Below are 18806 nucleotides of genomic sequence, written 5' to 3' on the forward strand. Positions count from 1 at the left end.
CATTTTTCTGTCTTTAGTTGTGAGTAATTTCAATCTGTACTTGTCTTTTCTTTTGTTGGATTTTAATATCAGGGTAATTCTGGACAAAAAATAAGTGAGAAGTTTTCCCTCCTCCTGTGTTTTCTGGAGGCATTTTAAAGGGGTGGTGCTATTTTATCCTTTAATGTGTGACAGAATTCACTAGTGAAACTATTGGGGTATGGAGTTTTCTTTGGGAGAATGTTGTTGATAATGAATTTTATTTCATTACTCGATATAATACTATTTGGATTTTCTATTTCATCTTGTGGCAGATTTGGTAAATTATAAATTTTTTTAAAACAAATCAATTTTATGAATACATACTAATAAAGCATCCAAAGTGTACAATCAATGGTATTTGGTATAATCACACAGTTGTACATTCATCACTTAAATCATCATTACAGCATTTTCATTATTTCAATAATAATAATAAACAAAAAACAAAGAAGAAAATTCTCCACTCCTTGATCTCTCTATGCTCCCCTGCTGTACACAGCTGCTATTTCTTGCTATTCTTGCATTTATTTATTAAGCAGTTTTATTGAGATATATTCTTATATCATACAATCTATCCAAAGTATATAATCAATGGTTTTTAGTATGATCTCAATGTTGTGCATTCATTAACACAAAAAAGTTTAGAACAATTTCATTATTCCAAAAAGAAAAACCACAGGCTTTAGCAGTCTTTCCCCAGCCCTACATAACTACTAATCTAACTTCATCTTTAAAAATTAATTTATATTTATATTTTATATACATGGAATCATACAATATGTAGTACTTCATGTCTGGTTTCTTTCACTTAGCACAATGTCTTTTTTGTATGATATTAACATCATGTAGTGTTAACATATATTTTGTTCAGTTTCTAAGAAAAACAGTCTTATATATTCAATTTTACTCTATTCATATTTCACATGCAGTTTTACTATGCTATACAGTTACATGTTACATTTTTAATCTTTCCTTTTAGTAATATACATGACTTTAGACTTTTGCCTTTAAACCTCTTTCATACCCACATAATAATGCTGTTAGTTACAGACATTATGTTGGGTTTTCACCTTTTCTGTTCATCTCCATAGATTAACACACATAATTTTTATCAATTCTGCACAAGTTAACCCTCAGCTTTCCATTCTCTAACCTCATTTTATTTTCTAGCGACTCATATTCAAAGTATTAACTCCATGATATTACACAATATATTAAGTTCACAGTAGCACAATCATACAACATTTGCCCTTTTGTGTCTGGCTTGCTTCACTCAACATAATGTCCTCCAGGTTCATGCATGTTGTTACAGGCTTTGTGACTTCATTTCTTCTTAAAGCTGCATTATATCCCATTGTGTGTATACCCCACAATTTGTTTATCCATTCATCAGTTGATGGACACCTGGTTTGTTTCCAAATTTTGGCAATCATGAATAATGCCATTATGAACATTGGTGTGCAAATGCCTGTTTTTGTCACTGTTCTCAGTTCTTCTGGGTATATAGCAATTAGTGCTATTGCTAAATCATGGCAAATCTATATTCAACTTCCTTAGGAACTGTCAAACCGTCCTCCACAGCAGCTGTACCATTCTTCATTCCCACAAACAGTGAATAAGCATTCCTATCATTCCAAATCCTCTCCAACACTTGTAGTTCTCCAGCTTTTTAATAGTGGCCCTTCTAATAGATGTTATTTGATATCTCATTGTAGTTTTGATTTACATTTCCCTAATTGCTAGTGATGATGAACACTTTTTCATGTATTTCTTTGCCATTTGTATTTCTTCTTTGGACAAAAGTCTAGTCATGTCTTTTGCCCATTTGTTAACTGGGTCATTAGTCTTTTTATTGTTGAATTGTAGCATCTCCCTATATATCATGGATAATAAACTCTTAATGGATATGTGATTTCCAAATATTTTCTCCCATTGAGTTGGCTGGATTTTCATCCTTTTGATCAAGTCCTTTGAGGTGCAAACGTGTTTAATTTTGACAAGGTCCCATTTATCTATTATTTCTTTATTGCACATGCTTTGGGTGCAAGGTCCAAGAAACCACAACCTACCAAAAGGTCTTTAAGATGCTACCCTACATTTTCTTCAAGTAGTTCTATGGACCTGGCTTTCACATTTAAGTCTTTGACCCATTTTGAGTTGATTCTTGTATAGTGGGTGAGTTAGGGGTCCTTTTTCATTCTTTTAGTTATGCTTATCCAGTTCTTCCAGCATCATTTGTTGAAGAAAATGTTTTGTCCTGTTAACATGGCTTTGGGGAGCAGATATGGCTCAAGTAGTTGGGTGCCTGGCTCCCACTTGGGAGATCCCAGCTTCAGTTCCCAGTGCCTCCTAAAGATGACAAACAATGAGCAGACAAGCAAAAACAATAAGCAGACAACAAACAAAAACAACAGTGAGCAAAAAAACAATGAGCAAGATAGTGAGAAAAACAATGAGCAGAAAATGAGCAAAAACAAACAAGCAGGAAGTGGATGTGGCTCAAGTAGGTGGGCACCCACCTCTTACATGGGAGGTCCTGGGTACAGGTCCTGGTGACTTGTAAGAGAAAAAACAATGAGCAGACAATGAGCACAAACAACTAGCAAACAAACAAACAAATAAGGTCACAAGGGAGACATTTTCAGTGGGTGGGGGGGATGGCTTTGGCAGGTTTGTCGAAAATCAGTTGGTTATAGAGGTGAGGGTTTATTTCTGGATTTTCAATTCTATTCCACTGATCGATGCATCTATCTTTACACAAATGTCATGCTGTTTTGATCATTGTAGCTTTGTAATATATTTCAGGGTCAGGCAGTGAAATTCCTCCCATGTCGTTCTTGGTTTTTAGAAAGCTTTTGGCTATTTGGGTGCATATTCCCTTCCAAGTGAATTTGGTAATTGCCTTTTCTATTTCTGGAAAGTAGGCTGTTGGAATTTTGATTGGTATTGTATTGACTCTATAAATCAGTTTGGGTGGGATTGACATCTTAAGAATATTTAGTCTTTCAATTCATGAATATGGGATGTCTTTCCACTTGTTTAGGTCTTATTTTTAAATTTCTTTTATCATTGCTTTGTAGTTTTCTTCATATGGGTCCTGTAATTCTTTGGTTAAATTGATTCCTAGGTATTTCAGATTTTTTTGTTGCTATTGTAAATGGAATATTCCCCCTGATTTCTTTCTCAGATTGTTCAATACTAGTGTACAGAAACATTACTGATTTTTGCATGTTGATCTTGTATCTTGCCACTTCGCTGAACTTATTTATTAGCTCAAGTAGCTTTGTTGTAGACATTTCAGAATTTTCTAAATATAGGACCATATCATCCACAAATAGTTCTTTTCCTATTTGGATGCCTTTTATTTTTTTTTGTCTAATTGCTCTAGCTAGAACTTCTAGCATAATGTTGAATAACAATGGTGACAGTGGGCATCCTTGTCTTGTTCCCAATCTTAGAGCAAAAGCTTTCAACCTTTTCCTACTGAGTATGATGTTGGCCCTGGGTTTTTCATATATACCTTTTATCATATTGAGGAATTTTCTTTCTATTCTTATCTTTTAAAATGCTTCTATCACAAAATGATGCTGGATTTTGTCAAATGCTTTTTTTTGCATCAATCAAGATGATTATATGTTTTTTTTTTCCTTTCAATTTGTTAATGTAGTATAGTGCATTAATTGATTTTCTTACGTTGAACCAGTCTTGCATACCAAGAATAAATCCCACTTCATATTAATGTATAAGTCTTTTGATATGCTATTGGATTCTATTTGCAAGAATTTTGTTTAGAATTTTTGCATCTATGTTCATTAGAGAGATTGGTCTGTAATTTTCTTTTCATGTATTGTCTTTATTTGTATTTGGTATTAGGGTGATGTTAGTTTTATAAAATGTGTTAGGTAATTTTCCCTCCTCTTCAATTTTTTTGGAAGAGTTTAAACTGGAATGATGCTAATTCTTCTCAAAATGCTTAGTAGAATTCACCTGAGAAGTCATCTGGTCCTGGGCTTTTACTCTTTGGGAGATTTTTGATGACTGATTGAATCTCTTTAAATGTGATTAGTTTGTTAAGTTCTTGTATTTCTTGTAGCATCAGAGTAGGTTGGTGTGCATTTCTAGGAATTCGTCCATTTCATCAGGTTGTCTAGTTTGTCGGCATACTGATTCTCTTAATATCCTCTTATGATCCTTTTTATTTCTGTGCCATCAGTCGTAACTTCCCTCCTTTCATTTCTGTTTGTATTTATTTGCATCTTCTTTCTTTCTTTCTTTTTTTTCTTTGTTAATCTAGCAAGGGGTTTGTCAATTTTATTGATCTTCTCAAAGAACCAGATTTTGGTTTGTTGATTTCCTCTATTGTTATTTTGGTATCAATTTCATTTATTCCTGCTCTAATTTTTATTTTTTATTTCCTTTTGCTTGCTTTGGAAATGGTTTTCTGTTTTACCTAGTTTCTCCAGCTGTTCAGTTAGATCTTTCAGTTTAGCTCTCTCGTATTTATATATATATATATATACACTTTTTTGATGTGCTTGGACTGGGGATTGCAGCCAGGACCTCATATGTGGGAGGCCAGTACTCAACCACTGAGCCACATCGGCTCTTGTGAGTTGGTGTCCTTGTCTGGTTTTGCTCATTGTTTGCTCATTGTCTGCTTATTATTTGCTCACTGTCTGCTTGTTGTTTGTTCTGTTTAGGAGGCACCTGAAGCAGACCCGGGACCTCCCATGTGTGAGGTGGGTGCTCAACTCTTTGAACCACATCCACTCCCTCTTCTTTTTAAATATAGGCATTTAGAGCTATAAATTTCCCTCTCAGGGCTGCAATCAATGTATCCCATAAATTTTGGTAAATTGTGTTCTCATTTTCATTCATCTTAATATATTTACTAATTTTACTTATAATTTCTTCTTTGACCCACTGATTATTTAGGAGTGTGTTGTTCAGCCTCCACACATTTGAGAACTTACCTCTTTCCTATTATTGGTTTCCAGTTTCATTGCATTGTGAACTAAGAAGGTATTTTGTATAATTTCAATCTTTTTATATTTATTGAGATTTGCATTGTGACCTAACATGTGGTCTATCCTGAAGAAAGATCCATGAGCACTTGAGAAAAATGTATAAACAGCTGAGTTTGGGTGCAGCATTCTGATATGTCTGTTAGGTCTTACTCACTTATCTAAGTCATAACATTTAAGTTCTGTTTCCTTGTTGATCTTCTGTCTAGTTGTTCTAACTAATGATGTGAGTGGTGTGTTGAAGTCCCCAACTATAATTATAGAGATGTTTATTTCTCCCTTCAGTTTTGCCAAAATTTCATTGTAATTTGGGGCACATGAATTATGTGCATAGATATTTATGACTGTTATTTTTTCCTGGTGGAGTGTCCCTTTTATTAATATATAATGGCACTCTGTATCTCTTATAACTTTTTCTGCATTTAAAGTCTGTTTCGTCCAGCTCTTTTTTGGTTATTGTTTGTGTGGAGTATCTTTTTCCAACCTTTCACTTTCAGCTGGTTTTTATCCCTGGGTCTAAGGTGAGTCCCTTGTAGGCAGCATATGGATGGCTCAAGTTTTGTATTCATTCTGTCAGTCCAAATATTTTGATTGGGGAGTTTAATATGTTCACATTCAATGACATTACTGTAATTGCGTTATTTACTTCTATCATTTTATTCTTTGGTTTTCATATGTCATATCTTATTTTCATCTGTCTTTTTACTCTTTTGGTTATCTTTTCTGATATTCTTTCTTCTATACTCCCCTTCAAGTCTCTCTCTCTTTTTTCTTTCAGTCTCTAAGGCTTCCTTTAATATTTCCTGCAAAGGCAGATACTTATTTATGAATTGTCTTAGTTTCTGTTTGCTTATGAATATTTTAAACTCATCTTCATATTTGAAAGGCAGTTCTGCTGGATAAAGAATTCTCAGCTGGCAGTTTTTCCTCTTTCAGCATCCTAATGTATCATAACAACTGTGTTGTCATCTCAAACACATACAGGGCATCCCTTTTATGTGATGGTTTGCTTCTCCCTTGCTACTCTCAGAATTTTCTCTGTATCTTTGATGTCTGACTTTCTGAGTAGTATACATCTTGGAGTAGGTCTATTCACATTTATTCTGATTGAGTATGCTCTTCTCAGACATGTAAATTCATTTCTTTCATGAGAGTTGAGAAATTTTCAGCTATTATTTCCTCAAATACTCTTTCTGCTCACTTTCCCTTCTCTTCTCCCATGACACCCATGATACCTATGAATTGCATTTCTGTTACCATTCAACTCCCTGAGCCCCTGCTCAATATTTTCCATTCTTTTCTCTCTTCAAATTCACCTGTCTTTGGTATCACTTATTCTTTCTTCTATCATTTCAGATTTGCTGTTGATGCCTCCAGTGTGTTTTGGTCTCACCTACAGTGTCTTTCATTCCAATGAGCTGTTACTTTTCTCTTCAGGTTTTCAAATTCTTCTTTGTGTTTGCTCAGTGTTTTCTTTTTTGTTGTTGTTTTTTATCCCTCCTCCCCCAGATGGCTTCTTCATCTGTCTGCCTGTTTGCTCATCCTCTTTAGGAAGCACCAGGGACCACCTGAGTCATTTCCATTCCTGCTGGTTGCATTGTCTGCAGTGGCAACTGCTGGTTGTGGCAGTTGCAGTGGTTGCAGCATCTGCTCATTGCAATGGTTGTAGCACCTGCTGGTTGCAGCATCTGCTGGTTGTGGCTTCTGCTCATCTTCTTTAGGAAGCACCAGGAACCAATTCCAGGACCTCCCATTTGGGAGGCGGGTGCCCAATTGCTTGAGTCACATCTGCTCCCTCAATGTTTTCCTGATGTCACTTATCTTTTTAGCCATATTGTCTTTCAACAAGTTAATTTGATTTTGGAAATTTGTGTGCATCTCATTGATTAGTTGTCTCAACTCCTTTGTCTCTCCTGGGCCTTTGATATATTCCATTTCTGGGACCATGTCTTCCATTTTCTTAGCATAGCTCATAATTTTTTGCTGATGTCTAGGCATCTGATTAGGATGGTGCATTTACTCAGATGCTAAATCTCTCTCTTTCGTAGGGATTTAGTGATGGGAATGTGTGTGTTACTGCTATTCTTTGGTTTTTGGTTCAACCTGTTCTGGGTCTTTTGGATTTTCCCTGCTTATAGCTCAAAACTGGGCTCTGGACTCAGTAATGGGTTGCAGACCCACTTTGTAGGGTCTTGGGGAAGGCAGCTGTAAAGGCCAGAAAAAGTTTCTTACTTATTTTTAATTTCCTCACATGCATTTCCTTGGTCTGCCAGCAGATGGTGGTCTTTCACAGCCCTCTCACTTTAGTGCCTGGTTGAAGTGTGTTTGCTGCAACACAGACCAGCTCAGTGTGCTAGAGGTTCCTGCCTGGAGGTTAAGAGCCTCGTATTTCAAACTTTCTCAGAGGCAGTTCTCCAAACTTTGCTGGCAGTTCCCTCCCATTTACTGAGTTGGAAACAATTCCACCCCCTTTGGCAGCCTCAACAACCAGTCCTGGTCAGTAGAGGGGGAGATTGAGAGGGTTGGATCTCTTAGTACTAAGCTGGCTCCCAAGGCAAATAATGGTACTGGCTCATGGGACACAATAGACCAAATTTCTGGGTCAAAAGCTCATCAGGAAGTAGATGTGGCTCAAATGACTCAGCTCCCACCCACAACATGGGAGGTCCAGGTTCCATTCCTGGTGCCTCCTGGAGAAGACAAGGAAGACGGCAAGCTGGTGTGATGGGCTGGCACGATGAGCTGATGCCACAAGGAGAAACAAAGAGGAAACACAAAGATATACACAGCAAAGCAGGAAGCAGAGGCAGCTCAAGTGATTGAGCTGGTAGGTCCCAGAACCTCCAAAAGAGATGAGTAGACACAGAGAGCTCACAGTGAAAGGACACTCAGAGCAGACAGTGAGTACAAAGAACAAGAGCAGGGGATAAATAAATAAAATCTTAAAAAAAAAAAAGGCTGAGTCAGGCTTAGGTTGTGTCGTCCCCCCCCCTCCCTTTCCTGGGTAGGTGGATCCCTGGGGACCCCTTTGTCTGTAGCCACCATGCCCGAGGCCGGAGAATTCAAGTATCCATAGTGTGAGGGAGGGTGCTGGCAATAGCAGCTGCAGCTTTTCAATCAGTTTTGCCATCATGATTATTTTCCTTTGTTCCCTCTTTTCTGGGCGGTGTCCAGCCTTCCCCTGGTGCCCTAAACTCTAGATTTTTTTCTGGGCTGTTTCTGCCTATCCTCTAGCTATTTTTCTGGGAGAGAAGAGAATTCTGTGTCTTTCTAGTGTGCTATCTTCCCAGCAGTTGCCAAGTTTTAAGTATTTAGGGTAATTTTCCATTTCATCTTTGTTGAATTTATTGAATTTAAAATTGTTCATTTTATTTTTTTTCAAAAGTATATAATTCTGTAGTGATACTTCTCCCCTCCCCCCCTTTCCTCATATTTTTGTGTTCTTGTGATAGATTCTTGTATCAAGTTAGCTAGGTTATGGTGTCTGGTTGTGTGGTCAAGCAACATTGGCCTGATTGATACTGCGGATATTTTGTAGATGAAATTGTTAGTCAAGAGAGTGGATGTGGCTCCAGCAGTTCGGTACTTGCCTCCCACATGGGAGATCCTGTGTTCGGTTCCTGCTGCCTCCTAAAGACGATGACCAGATGCAACAAGCAGATGCAATGGGCAGACCAAGCAAGTAGACACAATGAGCAGGGAGTGGATCTGGCTTAAGCAGCTGGGTGCCCACCTCCCACAAGGGAGTTCCTGGGCTCGATTCCTGGTGCCTCATAAAGATCAGCAAAAGGAGCAGACACAACAGACAAGCAGACACAGTGAGCAGGCAACGAGTAGACAGAGGAGGGAGCCATCTCGAGGGGGTAGGACTCATCACAATTCCATCTATGGCTGATTACATTAAAGTCAACAAAAGAGATTGCCTTTAGCAATGAGAGAAGTCTCTTTCAAGCATCTAAGTCCTTTAAGGAAAACCTGATGATTTCAGCAGTCAGAAGGAAGAATTTCTTTCTCTATCTCAGCCAGCCAGTTTTTCCTGGGGAATTCCTAGGGAATTCTCCTGGGGGAACCTTCTTCAGTTCCCAACTTGTAGAATGCCCTACAAAATTTGGACTTGCCAATTCCTGCAGTTGCATGAGTCAATTTCTATAATAAATCTCTTATTTATTGACAGGGAATGAGTGTAGTACAGTTGTTTTTCTTGGGAAGACTAATCCAATTCTCTTCCCTTTTTCTTAGTCTAGCTAGCAGAATCAAATCTTGTTGATCTCCTCTGATAATCTTTGGCTTTTAAAATTTTCTAAACTATTTGCTTTCCCAGCTCATTGAATTCTGCTCTTGCCTTTGTTTTTTTTCTTCTTTTGGCTTAATTTGCATGTATTTTTCAAGTTTCTTATGGTAGAAGCTTAGATCATCAATTTGAGCCCTTGGTCTTTTCTAACATTAGGATGTAAGGCTTTAAATTTTCCTCTAAATACTGTTGTAGCTACATCACACACATTTTGATATGTAATGTTACAGTCATTCAGTTCGAAATATTTTATTTCCAATGTTATTTCTTCTATTAGTCATGGCTTAGTAAGAAGAGTGTTTCTAACTTCAAATTATTTGGTGGTATTTTGGATCTGTTAATTATTTCTAATTTAATTCTACTGTAATAAAGGAATACATTCTAGATTTCAATTTTAAAAAATTTATTGTACATTGTTTCATGGCCCAGCATGCACTCCATCTTTGTAAACAGTACCAAATGCACTTGAAAATAAGAATATCCTGTAATGTTTTATCAAAGTCAATTAAGTGATATGGATGTGGCCCAAGTGGTTGAGCACTGGTTCCCTCATAAGAAGACCCCAGGCTCAATCCTTGACCTGGGTACCTCAAAAAAATAGCAGTTAGGCCCAAGTGATTGGTAGTTTTGTTTATATCTTCTAGACCTTACTGATTTTGTCTAACTGTTCTATCAATATCTGTGAGGTATTCAAATCGCCAATGATGATTGAGATTATGCCATCTGTCAGTTTTTGAAGCTCTGTTATAAAATGTGTGTATTTATATATATTAGATGGGAGGCAGGTGCTCAATCATTGAGCTACATCCACTCAAGGATTATACTTTTTTATCTCACAGGTTACTGGGGATTGAACCTGCAACCTCATACATGGGAAACAGGTGCTAAAACCACTGCTCACTGACTCCCCATAAGTTATATTTTATTTTATTTTATTTATTTATTTATTTTTTAAAGATTTATTTATTTATTTAATTCCCCCCCATCCCCTGGCTGTCTGTTTGCTGTGTCTTGTTTCTTTATCCGCTTCTCTTGTCGTCAGCGGCACGGGAAGTGTGGGCGGCGCCATTCTTGGGCAGGCTGCTCTTTCTTATCACGCTGGGCGGCTCTCCTCACGGGCGCACCCCTTGTGCGTGGGGCTCCCCTACGCGGGGGACACCTTTGCGTGGCACGGCACTCCTTGCGCGCATCAGCACTGCGCATGGCCAGCTCCACACGGGTCAAGGAGGCCCGGGGTTTGAACCACGGACCTCCCATATGGTAGACGGACGCCCTAACCACTGGGCCAAAGTCCGTTTCCCTATATTTTATAACTGTTGCATTTCCCTAGCAAATTTACTATTTATCATCGTGAAATGCTATCACTGGTAATACTCTTGAAGTATACTTTATCTGATGTTAACATAACCACTCCAGACTTTTTATGCTTACTGGCGATATATGTGACAGATTGAATTGTGTACCCATTTGGACATGTTCTTTCCTTCATCTGCATTCTTAGGGGCTGTAGAACCATTGTAAACTAGTACTCTTCAAGATGTTACTTCAGTTTAAGGTATGGCCCAACTAAATAAGGCTGAGTTTTTGATCTGGATTAGTAGAGTCCTTTTTTCACTCTCCACTTTTATGTCTGCTTTTGGTCCCTCTCCAGTGTCTTCACATGTTTTTTTAAATGTTAATGTTATGGTTATCTGTATGATATGTGATGGATTGGGTGAAAACTCCTCAGATATATATAGTCATATAGTCAAATAGTTAAAGAAGCACTGCCGTAACAGACTTTTTAGGAGTTCCTTTAACCAAGATTCCCTGGAGCCAACCTAATCCTACCATTCCCTGGACCTGACTGCTCTGCAAAGTCTTCCATGAGTCATCCAGTAGCATTCCAATAAATTCCTTTTCTCCTCCCTTGGTTTATGTTGGCTATAGCTCATTCTGTTGCATGCAAAGAATTATAATCGATATAGTATTATCCAAGTTTTCTAAAATGAACATGATGGGGAAGAGGTGTAGCTTGATGGTTGAGCACCTGCTTCCCATGTGCAAGGTCCCCAGTTCAATCCCTGGTACCTCCTAAAAAATAAAATAAAATAAAAATAAAAATGTTTACTTTTCCCAAAATAATAAAAGCAGTCATTGACAAATAAAAGAGATCACCTGTAACCTGGAGACAGGCAAGCTGGTGCCAATGACAGTCCAGAGCCATGTGGTTGAAGTTCAGTGGTATAAGAAAATTAATATGGCACTCAGTATGGACATTCAATTTTTATTAATAGTTAAAATAATTGTTTTAAAACAACTACACTGAATGTCTATACTCAAGGAATGCTTAAGAGAATCTCATCCAAATCCTTTATTTTACAAATGAGGTACTTGAGGCCTAGTGACTGGAAATATTTTGTCCACAGCTACAGTTAGAAAACAGTAGAACCTGTATCACAACTCAGAGCTATTGATGCCATTCCAATGCTTCTGTAATAAGAACTTTGGCTTTCAAACGTATTTTAGACCATTAGGACACGTTTTTCAAAAGAAATGTCATACAGGTAGTAACGGAGCTATTCTGTATGAAGCACAGCCCTCCCTGTATCCCTAGTGAATAATTTAAAGTTAATTTAGGATTTCTTTATGTCATTTATAAATTCCCTGTTACTGGTCTAACACAGGTATTCATAACTTTAAATATCATTTCTAATACTCTTCTTCAGTATGTCTAATTTCCACAAATTCTGAAGTAGCCCTTTAGTTAGCAGCCATAACACACACATTGCTCTGGGCAGCACCCGCTAACAATAAAAACAAAGGGACGAGGAAACATTTTTATTAAGACACATGAAAACTTAAATAAGAATTACACAAATGGGCTTTATACTTGGCTATATAATTTAGTCCCACTCTCTCCTACAACCTTTTTTTCCTTTAGTAAATTGAGTTTTCTAATTAAAAGCCTTACTTACCTCTTAACTTTACAAGCCACTACTTACTATTAAACTATTGCCCTCTTTTTAATCCATCTACTTTCTTTTTTATTCTATTCTCTTACCAACTACTTTTTCTCCTGGGATTCCATCTTCTTTGGCTCAAAATGCTCCTTCAGCTAATGAATCTTTCTTCAGCACATTTAAAACTACATGCTACGTAAGTATAGGGCTAGACCTGTATACTTCAGAGCTGCAGCAGGATATTATTTTTAATTTTCTCCTATTTCTTAACACCCATTTCCATCTATTGTATTTAGCCTCTACCCCCAAGGGCAAGGGCAAAGTTTTCAAATAAAAAATGGTTTTCTGGAATACCTAAAGTCTCTAAATTACAACAGCCATTAACGTGACAGTGCTTATCAACAAGCTTTCCTTGAAATCTGTCATCTACCTGGATGCTGCTTTAATCTTATTTCGTTAAATGAATTCATTTGGTACATACTTGTTTAGTGCCTCAATATGGAAGTTACTGTATTAAGTGCTGGGTGGTTTAGGACAGGAGAAATATTTAAGAATCTTTCCATGTATTTTATTATGTTCTTCAGAGAGTAAATTACTTCACAGACAAAGGGAAAGCATTTTTAAACCACCATCTCATTTTATCCTTGCAGCAATATGCATTATTATCACCATTTTACAAACTCAAGAGTAATTAGTTTGCCACAGATCAGGAAGTGAGCTGGAATTTGAACTCAACTTAGCTGGCCCCAACCACTCCAAGATATAACATATCCTTGATTTGCCCTGGCCCAGCTTCCCTCTGCAGCTTTGGTCTTCCAAGTAAGCTTTTGCAGTTCAGTTCAAGGATCCTTTATCATTTAATCTGTTCTACGTCTCTTTCTTCTTTGACATCTATACTTAGATGATTCAGAAACACAGATTTCCATGGCTCTCTTTTTTTGCCTAACACAGCAATATTCCCTTTCTGCATGTATACAACACTTTTAGCACAGTGGGACAGAACCAGTCATCTTTATTGCCAAACAAGAAAATAAAAGTTTCCTTCTTGAATTCTTAGTGATCCCGTATTTGAGTAATCGTCTGAATGGTTTAAGGGTTAGGAACATGTGCTCTGAAGTCTGACTGGGCTCAGATATCAATTCCCAGTTTTGCTCGTGTGTGATCTTGGTCAACTCACTAAGCCTTTTTTTTTTTTTTCCAGGAGGTCCTAGGGATTGAACCCAGGACCTCGTATATGGGAAACAGGCACTCAAAACACTGAGCTATACCCGTTGCCCATTACTTTTTTTTTTTAAACAAATCAATTTTATTGATAAATACTAATAAGGCATACAATTCATCCAAATGTACAACCAATGGTATCTGGTTTAATCACACATAGTTGTGCATTCATCACTTCAATCATTATTAGAGCATTTTTATTATTTCAATAATATACCCTTTACTTTTTATATGGTAACAGCACTAGCATATGGTCTGTAGGATGATCAAGGAAGAAAATACATGTTAAGAATTTAGCAGATCACCCGGTACATAAAAAGTGCTAAACAAAATTACCTATAATTATCATTATTGTCCCTAAAATAAACTTTAAAATTCATTTTCATATTAATTTCAGGCTCACATTTGTGTATATAATGTAAATACTATAATCTACTGATTGTAAGAGTGATAGCTGGAAAGGTGCTTATTAAATGTTCTTTACTTAAGGAGCTCTGAAAATTCTAAAACTAATTGAACTGGTTTCTATTAATCCAATTTTAGAAGCTTTCTCTTTGTATTAGTTCCCTGAAGGATATTAATCAAACCTCTCATAAACGAGGTCTCAAGTTCAATTCCCACCCCAAGTACACTGTTAAGGTAACTTCTAAAACAGCCAAGGAGGCAACCCTGCCTTCATCCTTATTTCATTAAAATACTCTCTCCTTGATCCTCACCTGCTTGGAATCCTCTCATTTTTTTTTTTTTTTTAGACCATTTCAAACTCTGCCACTAGCCTGAAGTCTTCTCTCTCACTCCCTTGCCATTATATACCTCCCCTGTAGCCCTTCTCTAATCTTTGGCTCAAATCTTAATTCCACTACAAGAATCTAGAGCTGCAGAAGTACGTCTTTTCATCTCTATAAATCCTGCGGCCTGTTTTTTGTTTTTTAAAGCAAAAATTTAACAAACATTTGCTTAATTAAGCAATTTTGGGGGATGAGTGATGAATGGAAAGACACAAGTTTAACACATTTCAAATAAAACAGTATATTAGAAAGCATGAGCAAGAGTTAAATTGAACCATATCAATTATTACTATTTCAGTATGGCTCTGCTCTGGTCAACTCTGCCCAGCACTCATGTCACGCATTTTTGTTTTTCTTCACAGCTGGGTCCGACATTCTCTTGCGTACGGTTCTAGCTACAATATTGACATTCATCACGTGCTTAATAATTGCTGACCGGCTCCGCACCTTGTAGGAAGTGGAAGTCTAAAAAAAAGTTTAAAAAAAAGACCGTACCGGTTACTTTCTGCTGGCTTTCATGCGCTCGCTTTGGGAGCGGGGCCAGGGAATAATCCAACCACGCCCTGTAAATTCAAGACGTTGCTTTGGTTAAAAGTCGAGATGCCGAATTAATGACGGATTTCTTAAAACTGCGTTTTTCAGCTCTATGTTCCCAGAGCGTATGCCCGTGCCTAGCACACTGGGTTTACGAATCCTGTTTTGCACTGAACTACGAATTCCGGACACTATCTAGAGGCGGGAACAATCCGTTTAGAACCGACTACTTGGACACCAGAACCAAGGAACTGGCTGGCTGGTTTCCTTTACCAACAACTTCCGAACAAACCCGGAGCCGAGGAAAGCGTCTTCTGCGTGAGAGCAGAGGAAACGTTGATTGCTTGCTTTCTTGAAAAGAGAGATGACGCTCGCCACATAACGACACTCAGGGTCATCTGGAGTGACTAAGTGGGATTTACAAAGCGAAGGAAGAGTGCGTACCGCTCTGCAAGCCCCAGCCTAGCGGGGTCAGCTACACAGTAAAACAGCCCCGCCAACCCGGAACCTGGTACAGGGTCCTTACCACCCCACACGCACACGCGCGCTCGGCCCTTCTCGCTCACCGTAGAACGTGCTCTACGGGCTTCCACAGGCCCCGCCCCCGGCAGGGACCCATGATGCTTGGGGCTGCCCTTGCGATGCCTGTTACGGCCCCAATGACGGGCCGAGCAAAGACAGACGACTCCAGAACCTCTTCGATTCGGAAACGGGCGTTCCGAGGTCCGGCACCGCGAGAGCCACCTTTTTCGTGGGCAGGAGTGCACATGCGTCCGGGGGTCCTGAAGAGCCTTAAATATCGTTCTGCGACCGTGAGCACTCTTTTTCCCTGCCGCCGCGGAGGAGGCGGAGGCTCGGGGTAGGTGAGAAGGCGCGCGACATGCGGCTGTCTGATACTGATTTGGTCATCTCGGGCTGTGTTCGGAGATTGGTCTTTGAGTCTCAGCGGGATCGTTTAGTTGATTAACGTTTTGCTTTTCTTGTAGGGGTTTCAAAATTCGGCTCCACCCGTAACCCACCGCCATGGCCGAGGAAGGGTGAGCCATGGGGACGGGTGTGGGGGGGGCTGTGCTGTCCGGTGAGGCAGTCTAAGGGCGTTCGATCAAACCAAGCCACTGCTCTGCAGTCTGAGACGTTAGAGGACGGGGTCTCTCCTGGGTTGGTAAAAATTGACGTTCTCTTGCTTTTCAGCATTGTTGCTGGAGGTGTAATGGACGTCAACACTGCATTACAAGAGGTGCTAAAAACTGCCCTCATCCACGATGGCCTAGCACGTGGGATCCGCGAAGCTGCCAAAGCCTTAGACAAGTACGTGTATCAGTCTCAATTCTCTCGGTTGTTGCAATCGGAACAAAATTTCAGCCAAAGGAGGAAAGCCTGTAGTGTTAATGGTGTTAGCAAAAGTGTTCTGAATAGCATCCGTTCTACGGGAAATCTAGGAAGAGGCATCAGAACTCAGATATACAGAGCCCATTTGAAATGGGAGGGACCACTTAATAAAACTACGGCGTTTGTATGATGACTTATGTGTCGGATACCCCTTCACTCTTTTAATGAGTGAAACATTGAAGTCTGACAAACCTGTAGATTGGTGGGGGTTAGTAATTTTTATTAAAGAACAGATGGAACCTTTTTCTATCAGTTTGTAAATTGAGTCTTTGATAATGGAATTTGAAGCTATTATAGATAAGGAAACCAATTAGAACATGGTATGCTTTGTAAAAATATTTTCATCTACTGAAATACTCTGGGCTGGTTACATTGGCAAAACAGCATGCTCTGAGTTATTATGTGAACTGAATTTTAAAGGTTTTCAAACGAGCTGAATTTAAATCAATTCAATCCACTTTGGTAGACTGGCCAGTTGAATCCAGTGGAAACAGCACTCGCCTTATTGGATGTACTTCAGCAGGTCCTGGTGTGAATCCTTTGCACCATTTGTACCTTGGCAATGCTGTGCAATAATACGATGTCTGGGCCAGTAAAAGGTAAATTCTTTTTTATCTAGTAGTTATTTGCAGTAGTCTGGTAGCTTGAACAAGGTTTAATAAAGATTAGGGTTTCTATGGGTGAATTAAAAGAATATGCTGTGTAACAAGCAGATAGAAATGGTTTTGTACATTAAGTTTTCTATGGGTATGCTTGCATGTGTTTTGCCAGTGTGGTCAGTGCAGATGACTAACAATTCAAAAGTAGTTGGTAGAGACATCAATTTTGGCATCTTAAGTAAAGCTTTGCATTTCAGGCGCCAAGCCCATCTTTGTGTGCTTGCCTCCAACTGTGATGAACCCATGTATGTCAAGCTGGTGGAGGCCCTTTGTGCTGAGCACCAAATCAACCTAATTAAGGTAATTTACCTATCTAGGTTCAAGAGAGTATTTGCTTAATGAAAGTTGGGCTAGATAAGGGACTGGTGTCAGGATTGTTAAAGAGATTTTTGCATCAAAAAAGCAAATTTTTCTGAGACGCATGCCTTTTGCTCTCTGCAGGTGTAAAAAAAATCACATACCTGTAACATTGTTGGCTATGCTAAAGCTGGTTGTAAAAACATTTTATACCTGCAGAACTAGATGGTAATTTTGATGGTACAAAATAGGTAGAGTGTGTATAGGTGATCTTGTTGCTGTACGTGATGACAACTGGCTCCCTCTACTGAACCTGGTGAGGAAAACTGCCACGTCACCATTTCTGACTTACAGCTACCTTTTGGATTTTACTTTTATTGTCAGTAGCATTATTTCATACTAATACTGTGATGTAAATTTGTATTCTCTAATAGGTTGATGACAACAAGAAACTAGGCGAATGGGTAGGCCTCTGTAAAATCGACAGAGAGGGCAAACCCCGAAAAGTAGTTGGCTGCAGTTGTGTGGTTGTTAAGGTAAGTCCCTGGGATAAGGAATGGTCCTGGGTAGCTATGCACAATCTTGTGTGGATGCTAAGTTAAATGGCTAAATGAAGAATCCCTAAAAAGTTTCTTTCAGCAGGCTTGAAAACAGTTACTTTATCAGAAAACGAAAATAAAATTTTTCAAGCCAGCCAATGTCTCTGCTTACCTGAACGTGTTTCTGCAGAAATTTTGAAAAGGCTGGCAATAGTAAAGCCATGCTACGAGCCTTAAGGACACTGAAGTCATTAAGGTCCCTGAAAATGGCAACAGCGCATGGTGTGATTAAAACTGCTCTAACTACTGTCAAGAACTCAGTGACACTCTTAAATGTTTATCAGAAATCATTTTTTCTTTTTAGGATTATGGCAAAGAATCTCAGGCCAAGGATGTCATCGAAGAATATTTTAAATGCAAGAAATGAACAAATAAAAAAACTTTGCTCATTCTTCATCTCTGGGTTTTTGTTTGGGGCAGGAAAATAGGTCAGACCTGTAAGTATTAATAAATTGCTGTCCTAAAGGAGGACAGTGAGTAGGTCAAGGCAAAAGCTGGGCAAAAATAGATTAAGGATGGGGCAATATTGTATCTGGCGTGTGGGCCACTAGAAGTAATGACATGTTCAGAAGTCATCCTCAAAGTCAAGATGGCCATTATTTCTATCAATAGTGTCTGGAGATGTTGGGAAGCAGACTTGGCCCAGTGGTTAGGGCATCCTTCTACCACATGGGAGGTCCGTGGTTCAAACCCTGGGCCTCCTTGACCGGTGTGCAGCTGGCCATGTGCAGTGCTGATGCGTGCAAGGAGTGCTGCGCCACTCGGGTGTCCCCCACATAGGGGAGCCCCATGCGAAAGGAGGGCTGCCCAGGAATACTGCATGTATGGAGAGCTGACACAACAAAAAGACAGATTCCTGTGCCACTGACAACAGAAGCGGATAACACACAACGCAAATGAACACAGAATAGACAATGGGGTTGGGGGGGTGGGGAGGGAATCTTTAAAAAAAGTGTATAGTGATGTCACCCAGTCACAAAGATCTTCAACGGAGTGTTGTGATGACCGTTGAATTAGAAACTTAGGTCATAGTTAAGAGGC

General features: G+C 39.0%; 1 protein-coding gene, 1 long non-coding RNA gene and 3 other non-coding genes across 5 annotated transcripts; 4 read left to right on the plus strand and 1 right to left on the minus strand.

Annotated features, from left to right (window-relative positions):
* Nucleotides 1-9722: 9722 nt before the first annotated feature.
* LOC131280461 (uncharacterized) lies at nt 9723-15441 on the minus strand. The gene is made up of 2 exons (XR_009188062.1): nt 14783-15441; nt 9723-11409 (listed from the first exon to the last, which is right to left on the minus strand). It is a non-coding gene; the product is annotated as an uncharacterized lncRNA (long non-coding RNA).
* Nucleotides 15442-15557: 116 nt separating this feature from the next.
* Nucleotides 15558-18161, plus strand: RPS12 (ribosomal protein S12). The gene is made up of 6 exons (XM_004483636.5): nt 15558-15680; nt 15808-15858; nt 16013-16129; nt 17067-17169; nt 17601-17702; nt 18070-18161. Exons 2-6 carry the CDS (start codon nt 15845-15847, stop codon nt 18130-18132), a joined length of 399 nt encoding a protein of 132 aa, XP_004483693.1. The 5' UTR covers nt 15558-15680; nt 15808-15844; the 3' UTR covers nt 18133-18161.
* Nucleotides 16331-16402, plus strand: LOC111761976 (small nucleolar RNA SNORD101). Its single transcript, XR_002795198.2, has one exon. It is a non-coding gene; the product is annotated as a small nucleolar RNA SNORD101 (small nucleolar RNA).
* On the plus strand, nt 17444-17521 carry LOC111761973 (small nucleolar RNA SNORD100). Its single transcript, XR_002795195.1, has one exon. It is a non-coding gene; the product is annotated as a small nucleolar RNA SNORD100 (small nucleolar RNA).
* On the plus strand, nt 17854-17983 carry LOC111761977 (small nucleolar RNA SNORA33). Its single transcript, XR_002795199.1, has one exon. It is a non-coding gene; the product is annotated as a small nucleolar RNA SNORA33 (small nucleolar RNA).
* Nucleotides 18162-18806: the final 645 nt, after the last annotated feature.

This window comes from Dasypus novemcinctus, chromosome 11, assembly GCF_030445035.2.
Source record: "Dasypus novemcinctus isolate mDasNov1 chromosome 11, mDasNov1.1.hap2, whole genome shotgun sequence".
NCBI lineage: Eukaryota > Metazoa > Chordata > Mammalia > Cingulata > Dasypodidae > Dasypus > Dasypus novemcinctus.